This window comes from Chiloscyllium plagiosum, chromosome 29 (genome assembly GCF_004010195.1).
Source record: "Chiloscyllium plagiosum isolate BGI_BamShark_2017 chromosome 29, ASM401019v2, whole genome shotgun sequence".
Classification (NCBI taxonomy): Eukaryota; Metazoa; Chordata; class Chondrichthyes; order Orectolobiformes; family Hemiscylliidae; genus Chiloscyllium; species Chiloscyllium plagiosum.
Window position 1 is genome coordinate 37,600,546 of NC_057738.1, and position 12,344 is coordinate 37,612,889.

Here is a 12,344-nt window from a genome sequence, read left to right on the forward strand (position 1 = left end):
CCAGGGTTTTTTGTCCATCTCTCTTTGCCCTAGGGGAGGTGGTGGTGAGCTATATTCTTGAACTGCTGGGGATCTCAGGAGGAGGCTGAGATAAATCAGCATTGAGAGTGTGGTGCTGAAAAAGCACAGCAGGTCAGGCAGCATCCAAGGAGCAAGAGAATCCATGTTTCGGGCATATGCCCTTCATTAGCCTGCTTCTTGGATGCTGCCTGACCTGCTGTGCTTTTCCAGCACCACACTCTCGACTCTGATCTCCAGTATTTGCAGTCCTCACTTTCTCCTCCCTGAGATGAATCAGTCACTCAGCACTTCTGGCTGAAGGTGGATGCACATACTTCACTCTCGTCATTTGCACTGAAGTGCTGGGCTCCCCGATCATTAAGGCTGGGGTATTCATAAAGAGTCTGCCTCCAGTTTGTTGTTTAAATATCCACTACCATTCCTGACTGGCTGTACAGAACTGCAGAGCTGAGTCCTAATTGATTTGCTGTGGAATTGCTTAGCTCAGTTTATTGCATGCTACTTCGCTGTTCGGCATATAAGTCATTTTGCTTTGGAGCTTCACCAGGTTTTGTGCTGCTCCAGGCATGGCCTCCTGCACTCTTCATCGAATCAGGGTTGATTGTACAGCTTGGTGGGAATGGTAGACTGGGGAAAATGCATGCTGTGAGATTATACATTGTAGTTGTAAGTCATTTGCAGCTAACGTAAAATCCCTCAACTTTTGTGGATGCCATTTTGTCACTACAATAGCACACAAATGACATTCTCTTGATTTAAAAGAATTTGTGCTCTCAGATAACAGTTACTTAGCTTCGTTAGGTTGGCCAGTAGTAACCTCAATCTTCTCATTGTGGTTGTGTGCTTGTTGGATGATTAGAATGACAAGCCTGAGTTAAATTATAACAAGTGACCCCTGAAGGTGTTACTGGGGGAACTAGCGACAATCATTCTTTTAGTTTTAAAATAGTTATGGAAAAGGATAGGTCTGGTCCACAAGTTAAAGTTCTAAATTGGGGCAAGGTCAATTTTGAAGGTATTAGACAGGAGACAATAGGGAAATGACCTCCTTCTGTGCTGTAATAATGCTGAGATTCCAGGAGGTAATTGTCAATATTTAAGAGGAGTTAACAGAAAATAGGTTGGAAAGTAAATGAGCATCATAATTCAATCGAGGTAATTGTGGATAAAGTTATGGGAGTCAAAGTCTCAGCATTTTCAGTATCTTGACAAAGCAAATTTTTGGCATTAGGGAAACGGCAGAAACAATTCATGAGGCATTCAATAAGGTTCCCCACAGTAGGCTATTATACAAAATGCAGAGGAATGGGATTGTGGGAGACATAGCAGTTTGGATCAGTAATTGGCTTGCTGAAAAAAAAACAGAGGGTTGTATGTTGATGGAACATGTTCATCTTGGTGTCCAGTTACTAGCGGCGTACCGCAAGGGTCTGTGTTGGGTCCACTGCTGTTCATCATTTTTATAAATGACCTGGATGAAGGCTTAGAAGGGTGGGTTAGTAAATTTGCGGACGACACTAAGGTCGGTGGAGTTGTGGAATGCAAAGTACTGGGCTAATGGTAAGATTCTTGGGAGTGCAGATGAGCAGAGAGATCTTGATGTCCATGTACACAGATCCCTGAAAGTTGCCACCCAGATTGACAGGGTTAAGAAGGCGTGCAGTGTTTTGGCCTTTATTAATAGAGGGATTGAGTTCCGGAACTAGGAGGTTATGCTACAGCTGTACAAAGCTCTGGTACGGCCACACTTGGAGTATTGTGTACAGTTCTGGTCACCGCATTATAAGAAGGATGTGGAAGCTTTGGAAATGTTGCAGAGGAGATTTACTAGGATGTTGCCTGGTATGGAAGGAATGTCTTACGAGGAAAGGCTGAGGGCCTTGAGGCTGTTCTTGTTAGAGAGAAGAAGGTTGAGAGGTGACTTAATAGAGACATACGAGATAATCAGAGGGTTGGATAGGGTGGACAGGGAGAGCCTTTTTCCAAGTATGGGGATGGCAAATACGAGGGGACGCAACTTTAAAGTGAGGGGAGATAGGTATAAGACAGATGTCAGAGGTAGTTTCTTTACTCAGAGAGTACTAAGGGTATGGAATGCTTTGCCTGCAACGGTAGTAGATTCGCCAACTTTAAGTGCATCTAAGTCGTCATTGAACAGGCATATGGACGTACATGGAATAGTGTAGGTGGGATGGGCTTCAGATTGGTATGACAGGGCGGCGCAACATCGAGGGCTGAAGGGCCTGTACTGCGCTGTAATGTTCTATGTTCTAACTTTCAAAGGTTTATGGGGGTGGGGGGAGGTTGTTCAGAGGTAAAGGGACATCTGGCAAGTAGGAGGCTTTCGAAAGCGAGATAATAAATTCAGTCTGGCAGCCCATTCCATAAAAACACCACTCTCTGTGTGGAAAAGGTGCTCCTCAGGTCCCTTTTAAATCTTTCCTCTCCCACCTGAAACCTATGCCCTCTAGTTCTGGACTCCCCCACTCGGGGAAAAAGACCTTATTTATGCCTCTAAGGATTTTATAAAACTCAATAAAGGTTACCCCTCAGCCTTCTACTCTTGAGGGGAAAAAAATCCTAGCCTCTTCTCAAAACTCAAACCTTTCAGTCTCAGTAACATCCTTGTAAATCTTTATTGCACTCTTTCCAGTTTGACAACATCCTTGCTATAACAGGGCGACCAGAATTGTACATAGTACTCCAAACTGTGGCCGTACCAATATCTTGTACAGCTGTAATATGACATCGCAACTCCTGTACTCAGTGCTCTGACCAATGAAGGCAAGTGTGCCAAACACATTCTTCACTGTCTACCTGATGACGCCACTTTCAAGGAACTATGTATTTATATCCGTAGGACTCTCTGTTTGACAACACTTCCCAGAGCACTACCATTAACTATGTAAGTTCTGCCCTGGTTTGTCTTACCATAAAGTAATACCTGACATTTATCTAAAACTTCACCAGTCATTCCTCAGCCCATGTCCCAGTGGGATCAAGAGCCCATTGTACTCTTAGATAACTTCTTCGCTGTCCACTATACTACCAATCTCAGTGTCATCCTCCTATAATCTCATCCAAATCATTTATATAAGTGATGAACAACAGAACAAGCAATGATCCTTGGGGCAAACTGTTGGTCACAGGCCTCAGTTTGAATAACAACTCTCTACCACTATTGTTGCTTTCCTATCATCAAGCCACTTTTGTATCCAATTGGCCAGCTGTCCCTAGATCCCATGCGATCTAACCTTATTAATATATGGAACGGGTTCCAGAGGAAGTGGCTAAAGAACTGTCTTCAGAAATCCCTATTGAATTTATTAGTGATCGTTCAATATGTACAAACTGGACTTGAGCAGCTCAGTTTTCTTGCCAAGACAAAACAGAAATTGTTGGAGAAACTCAGTAGGTCTGGCAGCATTGGTGGAGACAGAACCAGGGTTGAAATTGAGAGTCCAATACGACTCCCCTTCAGATATTCTGTTGTCGGTCCATCACCGAGCAGCATTCAAGTAAGTGACTGCCAACAAACACAGCACCCATCGTCTAAAGCCGGTTGGGCGGAACACTGTTAAAGAGAGGAGTCTCGAAGGAGAAGTGGGAAGGCAGAGGAAGAGGAGTGAATGGACGTACCGTTGTCTAACACAGCAGATAATCACAGCGATGACAATGAGAAGGACCACACCTCCAGCGACAGCAGCAGCAATCGTTATAATATCCATCGAATCTGTTTCAGAAAGAGAACATTGCTCAGTAACTTGCGTATGAGAAGAGTGCATTGTCTACTCGACATTGATGTCCTGGGTCTAACATTGGGGCATACCCCAGCAAGTGTCAGAACTGAATGGGAGTATACTTTGGCAGGATTCAGGCTCTCAAACCATTTGATGATATCATAGTTGACCTTTATCTCAACCCCTTAAGTTCACATCCCTTCCGTGTTGGACAGCATCAGGTATGAAGACCTCACAGCTGCAAAAGGAAGCTTCCAGATTGAAGGCTAAAGGTTACAGAACAACAGACATGGTTGTAATAAACATCTCACTGGAAAAGTATCAATGTCAACAGCAGTACGACATTGGGTCAATTGGTCCCATGAGGAAGACCAAACTTAGAATCCCTACAGCATGAAAGCAGGCCATTTGGCCCATAGAGTCCATATCAACCTCCTGAAGAACATTCTATACAAACCTACCCCACATACCATGGCTAATCCACCTGGACACTATGGGACAATTTCCCATGGCCATTCCACCTAACCTGCACATCTTTGGACTGTGGGAGGAAACTAGAGCAGACATGAGGAGAATGTGCAAACTCCACACAGACAGTCACCCAAGCAATGGGATCAAACCCAGGTCCCTTGCACTGTGAGACAGCAGTGCTAACCACCGAGCCATTGTGATAGCTATGGGATACTGATCAGAGTGGGAGAAGGCTCATTACTGGGTTTGATCGCTACCGCCGAAATTGTTGAATATTTCAGAAAGGGTTTTCTTTATTCTGAAGACTGCCCTGACCCATCACATCGCCAGCTCCAACAAGGTTGGTCAGTCCTGAATCCGTCCCACCTGGAACAGGTAGCAAACCTGTTGTCCCCAGGCTAATCCACACTTCCTTTCAAACATTCCAACTTGTAAGTACAGTTTATGAAAAAGCTGACAACCCAAAAAAACCAAGTACTCTAAAACTAAGCTGATCAAGTTGAATTGTTTTATATTGCATTGAATTTTGATCTATTTTGGGATCACGTTTGGCAATTACATTTGTATACTGAAGCCCTGGGATCTCATGCATTACAAAAACAACATGCAGTATAACGGAAGTGCAGAACAAAGCCCCTATTCTGAATCTTTTGTAATATTTTGGGAAAAATAAAATCAACAAAACAACAAATTCATGGGTCTAAAACCTACCCTGAAAAGGCAATAGCTGTAAGATCTAATTCCTGGGCAGGGTAATGGACATGTCTCTGCTTTCCAGTGCTATTCTGAGTGCACTTAGCAGTACATTAAGAGTTGTACGATTCCTGATCAACATCAGAACACCGACTACACTTGCAAAAGTCCTTAGGAGCAAATTACTGCAGATGCTGGAATTTGAACCAAAAACAAAAAATACTGGAGAAGACAGTGGGTCAGGCAGCGTCCATGGAGAGAAAGCAAGCTAACATTTTGAGTCTAGATGACTCTTCATCAGCGCTTTCTCTCCATGGATGCTGCCTGACCGACCAGGAACTCCAGCATTTTTTGCTTTCGGTTACAAAAATTTCTTTACTGGCTGTAAAACTTGATAAAATGATGAGATTTCACCAACATCGCCATTGTCTTTATCATCATTTTTGTGCTCCCTTGCTTTCATTTTTGTTGCATTAATTGAAAACGTTAATTCTGCAGCTGAAAATAACTCCGATTGTCCGCCTTTGTACCTTTTTATCTGACAGACCTGCACACAAAAGGTTGTATTCTATAACTGCAACATCACTCTCGTTAGCTGCGTGTTGTGTGTGCAGTCCTGGCTCATGCTGAAAACTGTATTAGGCTCCGTCCAATGTCACATTGTAAGAATTTGGGTAGATTAAGCAGCTCAGCATCTGGAAGAAGAGAGGTTTTCCTCCTAGTCGGAGTAGCAATGTCTAATGTATTTTATACCTGATTGCTGTCATGGTAAAGAAACCGACCCATGTTAAGACTATTGAGCGAGTGGTTTTCCTCTGTCACACTAGACAAAGCAGGTTGCAACCTAACAGGAAGATGGTGACAGCCAATCAACAGTCTAGCTGGCTCATACAAAGCTGAGCTGTTAAGTATATTCAAGACTGAACGTAACAACTAGGAGCAGGTGTAGGCCATCTGGCCCTGTGGATTCCTGATGAAGGGCTCCTGCCCGAAACGTCGATTTTCCTGCTCCTCGGATGCTGCCTGACCTGCTGTGCTTTTCCAGCACCACTCTAATCTTGACATCTGGCTCCCCCATTCAATTAGATCATGGTTGATCTTTTTGTGGACTCAGCTCCATCTACCTGCCCATTCACCATAACCTTTAATTCCCTTACTGCTCAAAAACCCATCTTTGCCTTAGAAACATTCAACAAGGAAGCCTCAACTGCTTCACTGGGCAAGGAATTCCACAGATTCATAACCTTCCGGGTGAAGGAGTTCCTCCTCAACTGAGTCATCTAGTCATACAGCACAGAAACAGACCCTGTGGTCCAACCATTCCATGGCAAACATAAACCCCAACTAAACTAGGCCCATGTTATGGATCAGGTCAGACCTCTTCAAAACATTTTAAGGTAGCCTAGACCCGAACATTTTCGTGTTTTAAAGGCAGATGTGAAGTGGATATTCCAGGAGTGATGCAGCTGGTCAAATCACTCAGCTTTAAGCAAAACAGAATTTAGATACACACGACAGTTGAAGCACAGACAAAAGAAAACAGAATTTAGAATAACCAGAACTCCACCAATAAACACATAGGATCTAAATCAATCTCCCTTCCTTTGAAAAAAACCCACAAATGACATCACCGACCTTAAGAAACTAAGACCTATAAATAAGGAAGTGGGACATACCACCAGCGCTTCACCAGAGACTCTCACTGATGATGTTACCTAGTTTAGTGACGAAACGTCTGAAAACCAACCTTCCAGCTCAGCAAGCTAATTTACATACTTATCATCAACCTGAGCTACAAATCTTCTGAAAAATTGCTAATAACTTAACTATTTGAAAACCCAATCGAATCAATATCACAACTTTCGAAAGGAGCTGTTCCAATCCCTACAACAGCCCTTAAACGCACCCCTTGGCAAATGATAAATTCAAACTCAGATTCTTACAGGCAGGAGAGATTGCAGAAAGGAGAGTCAGGCAAGAAACACCAGTTGAAGCATGGAACTTTGTTTCATAGCAACAGCTTCTCTCCTACCAGCTGTTCCTGACTGCCTGCTAAAACAAACCAAACTAGAAAAACAACCTGAACTGGGAGGACTGGCCACTCCCCTGCCTTTGTTTAAAGTGGGTACCCAGACATATCAGCACCTCTGCCTTTACAACCTCTCTTGAAAAAACTTAGGACTGCATAAGCTTATTAAAGGGGCAGCACTATTACACCCATCTGCCTGCTCCTGGCCCATATTCTACCAAACATTTCATATTCGTGTATCTATCCAAATGTCTTTTGAACATCTAAGTAAACAAGCAGAAGGTTATGGGGAAAGGCAGGAAAGTGGAGTTGAGGGTTATCAGATCAGCCTTAATCTCATTGAATGGCACGGCAGACATGATGGGCCGAATGGCCTCCTCCTCCTCCTATATCTTACAACGTGAACGTGGTGTCATTCTGACAATTTAGTTTAGCCACACCATTAGGACAGTTTGGAATCAAAAAGTCTGACATTTTATACATCATGTTACAAATATTCAACACTGGATTTTTACAGCAAAATAGTTACTTGTAATTCAGAGCATAATGTCTCCACTTCCAGTTGCTTTTATGTATGTTCAGCCTCATATAGGATAACATTAATTCACATAAATATTCTGGAGAAAACATAGTACAGAGGAACCTCGATTATCTGGCATTTTCGATTATCTGAATTTCAGATCCCAAGATCCCAATGCTTGGCTAAACTGAGCTGTCCAGCATTCGATTACCTGAACATTCAATTATCTGAACAAAATACTCTCTTCATGTGTCATTTGGGTAATCGAGCTTCCTCTGAATAGAATGTCTGTTTACGGGTTAAGATGCGGCTTTCGAGAAAAGCCAATACTTTGACTGCGAATGAATTGTATAAAATATGCCGGTTTTAACTGAAGTGCTACTTTAATCAGGTCACCTTTTAGTTAATTTGATGTGACTCGGTGTGACTGCTACCTACCTTCACGTACCAGCACCTGAAACATCAGACTCAGCTGGCCATTTGAAGTCTCACAGTTGGACACATTTAGCCAGAACCTGTGGTGCAGTTCGGGGACTGACTCGGGGATTGTGTCTGATTCCCTGTAGCTCAAGTGGACGCCGTCACTGATCTGCTCGATGATCACAATGGTCACATGCCCACGTTCACACGTGGGGATCAACTGCTCCATAAAAGTAAGCTCAGCCACGTGGTCCGGAGGAACGGAGATATTCCATGACGCAGTTAACCTGTTAGGCATTCCAGGTCCCCAGTTAGGACTGAGGAGGTGCACCGGGGAGTCGACTTCTGGGATAATGTTCATAATGTAGTCCTCTGCCAGACAAAGACAAACAGGTGAAGTGCAATGGGAAGATGATGGTGGAACCCTCTCACCTGGTTTTGTAATGTACAACCACCACCAGGGCCACCCCGCAACCCTTAGTGTAAGGTGACGGCATTGGGTCAACGCCACTGGGCTGGGAATAGAACATAGAATATTACAGCACAGTACAGGCCCTTCGGCCTTTGATGTTGCGCCAACCTGTGAAACCAATCTGAAGCCCATCTAACCTACACTATTACATTATCATCCATATGTTTATCCAGTGACCATTTAATTGCCCTGAATGTTATCGAGTCCACTACTGTCGCAGGCAGGGCGTTCCACACCCTTACTACTCTCTGAGTAAAGAACATGGAAATGCAGAAGTAAAGACAGAAACCATTGGAGAAACTGTTCTGAAGGAGGATCGCTGGATTCGAAACGTTAACTCTGTGACCCAGATCTTACAGGTTTGGCCAGCAATTTCAGTTCACAGTTCTGATTCCCAGCATCTGCAATTCTTTGCCTTATTATTGTCATTCAGAGACCAAAGCTAATGCTCATCAAGACCATGGATTCAAACCCCACTAGACCAACGGGGGGAATTTACATTCAATGAATAAAGCTGGAATATTAAGCTAATTTCAGTGATAGCGACAATGACAACTGCTATCAATAAAGCCCTATCAGATTCAGTAATGACCTTTATGAAAAGAATCTGCCATCCTTACCCAGTCTGGCCTACATGTGACTCCAGACCACAGCAATGCCTCTGAAATGGCCCCATCAAGCCACTTCGTTCAAGGGGCAATTAGAAATGCCCACATTCCATTAAGAAATGATAAAAACTTTCTTACAAACTATCATAGAAATCAAGGAGCAAGAGAAAGTAGGCAGAAAGTAAAAGACTACCACCACAATTCACTGGCCAACTGTGAACAATAAGCTGCCATTATCTAATGGGTCAAGACTAAAAAGTCATTCTTTCAGAAGGACCAGAGGGGAGAGGAGGATAAATATTTTCACTCAGGACCTTTGGGTTCTGGAACACACAAACAAATAAAAGGTGAGGAAAGCTGACTACGGAGAATCTTTAAAATGATCCTACATTGAGGCGGCATGGTGGCTCAGTGTTTAGCACTGCTGTCTCAAAGTGCCAGGGACCCAGGTTCGATTCCAGCCTCGGGCGACTGTCTGTGTGAAGTTTGCACGTTCTCTCTGCGTCTGCATTGGGTTGCTCCGGTTTCCTCCCAGTCCAAGGATGTGCCTTGCTAAATTGTCTCATAGTGCCTTTAGGGTGGATTGGCCTTGCTAAATTGTCTCATAGTGCCCAGGTAGATTAGCCATAGGAAATGCAGGTTTACAGGGATAGGGATTATGGGGTGGATTTGTGTAGAATGCTCTTTGGAGATAAATTGCCCTTAGTGTTCAGGGATGTGTAGGTTAGGTGCATTAATCAGGGGTAAATGTAGAGTAATAGGGCAGGGAAATGGGACTGGGTGGGTTACTCTTTGGATTGTTGGGCCGAAGTGCCTGTTTCCACACTGATTCTACAATTCAAATGATTTTGCAAGGCAAATTACAAAATTTTTAACACTATACCCAACTATTGAGTGAGCAGTATAGTGCAACTCTGTTGAAAGAGCAGAGATGAGCCTTAGCCTGGGTCTCTGTATGACTGTACTAAAGCAAAGAACCGCAGTTGCTGGAAATCAGAAACACGCTTTGAAATTGCTGGTGAAACTCAGAAGGTCTGGCAGCATCCTGGAGGGAAAGCAGAGTTAACGTTTCAAGTCCAGTGACCCTTCTTCAGAACAGTTTCTACTTGACAATGAGGAGATTTCAATTGAGAGACGAGTGTTATGAGATTGAAGGCGTGTGCTGTACCTTTAACAGAGAGTGAATGCTGTTCTGAACGAAGAGATTACAAGCACCTGTGTATATGACTAGATGGCAGTCCCACAGTGTACTGGAAAATTGAAAATATGTAACCTTTGCCTGTGAAATGGATAGTTGAGTTTTGGTTGCTGATTTGACAACAATTCAAATTTAACCAATCAGTTTAAATTATGTCCTAGGATGCTAAAAGCCAATCAAGTTTGAATTTATTGTTTTGCCAACATCAAACCAATGAGATGATCCAATGTTGGACGAGTATAAAAATGTGGCCATTTTGAAAATTGGTCAAGAGAGAGAAACTCCTTGAGTGCTAATTGCCCATTTAACATCTTGCTCTCAAAGAAATTTAAAAACACACTCTGTCAGACGTACCTTTTCTTGTGAAACATACCTGCAGTAAAAAGAAAGAGAATGATCCAGACAGATCAGCAGCTGGAAGACTGAAGACACAGAAGGAGATAGAGACTGCGTGGTTTAGAAATTAAATTGATGTCATTTTAATAAGTGTTTTATTGGAACAGCATATTGCTATAGTGTTGGAGGCTGATAGGAAGCAGTTAAGAGAAAGAGGGGCTTAGATTTGTGAACAGTTTTTGTTTAATGTTCACTTTTAGAATTAGATAATAAATTGATATTATTTTCTCGAAGTAGTGGAATTTGGGAGTCTCTGTCACTCATATTTTAACAGACTGAGGTGAGCTTTTCTGGGTGTTTGGTTTAATTAACAGAAGGTTTTGCCTCTGTGTCTTAATACTAGTCTTGATTGCTCTTCCAATGAGCCAGGATGGGTACGACAGGCTGACTGGCCACCTCCTGGGTGGTAACATTCTATAATTCATGATTGACAATATACTCGAGCTGCTGAACTATTTGACAATTAGTTGCGTGGAATTGCTGTGTAATCCTGTAACAGGAATCACTCATGAATCTTGCCCTTATTAACTTTGCAATGTTTGTGCTGGAAAAGGGGAGAATGTACGTGAAAAATATATAAAAAAAGAGAGCAATAACTCATCTTTATTAATTATAAAGATGAAACATGAATAATGTAAAGCACAACTGGGTCTGTTTAACAGAACAATTTTTACATAACATACCCAAGTTAGTTCAGCATTAACTGCAATTTAATTGGCAAAACAACTCAAAGATTCATAATTCAGTGAAGAAAAAGAAATCTTTAAGATCTTTGCATGTTGATCCAGAGGGACTGGATGCCTTGGTGTTAAATTGGGAGTAGGTTTATCTGACTGAGGTATTTAGTGGAAAAGTAAGATGCGAATACCAATGCGATGACTCAATGGGGAGGAAGCATTAATATGAAGCATTAATCATTGTAATAATCTAATGCAAATTACAGAGGCTTCAGAAAGGTTTTTAAACAGTTAAGTTTTAGCTCCATTGGAATTCGAGAACTAGGAAGAAAATAGCCCATCAGAAAAGGTGACAAACTCATCCAAACGTGGAGATATCTCAAAAACCAGCCTGAGGGGGAGAAAAACTCACCTCTTCTCTATTACCAGGATTAACTTACTACAAGTGCAGTATTAAGATCAGCAGTAGTAGATCATCAGTAAATCATCCTGCATAGGCTATTTCACTAGAGTGGTACTGTACTGCTCACTCTATAGTTGGGTGCAATGTGTTAAATGTTTATAGTTCAGTTAGAGATATACAGCATGGATTGCAAAATCATTTGAATTGTAGGATCATAAGTTTGTTTGCCATGCCTTACAGTCTTACCAGGGCAGAGAGCTGCTCTCTCATTTGAGAGAGACACAACTGGTGGTGGTTTAATCTGAGGGTCACCACACCTCTGGTGAGGGAAGAGGTTGAGAAGGAGATTCCTTCATGATAACCTCAGTTGGTGTGGGAAATGAACCAGCATTGTTGGCATCAATTTGCATCACAAACCAGCCATCCAAGCTAACCATTAGCAAACTACCCTGAAATAACTTTAAGTGAAGTGTTGCTTCCAACAGGAATCAGTGTAAAAGCCACAGCTAAGTTGCTGTGGACATCCTTTGCTTGAAAAAAGAAATGGTCAGGTTAAAATATGGTGCATGTGTGGATTGTGTGTTCCTAGCTGAAATAGAAGGAAGAATAAATTATTTGCAAAACTTAAGGAAGCCTTATATAATTAGATACTTCAGGGACTTTCTCTGCAGAAAATAATCTTTAAAAATTATTAAA

The 12,344-nt window shown here is 42.4% G+C and overlaps 1 protein-coding gene across 1 annotated transcript in view; it reads right to left on the bottom strand.

Moving 5' to 3' along the window:
- LOC122564531 (CUB domain-containing protein 1-like) overlaps positions 1-12,344 on the bottom strand; it is a 112,011-nt gene that overhangs the window by 13,233 nt on the left and 86,434 nt on the right. Inside the window, exons 7-8 of the mRNA XM_043719577.1 lie at positions 7,913-8,266; positions 3,661-3,754 (exon numbers count right to left, since the gene is read on the bottom strand). Coding sequence (XP_043575512.1) covers positions 3,661-3,754; positions 7,913-8,266 — 448 coding nt within the window. The remainder of the gene's footprint in view (positions 1-3,660; positions 3,755-7,912; positions 8,267-12,344) is intronic.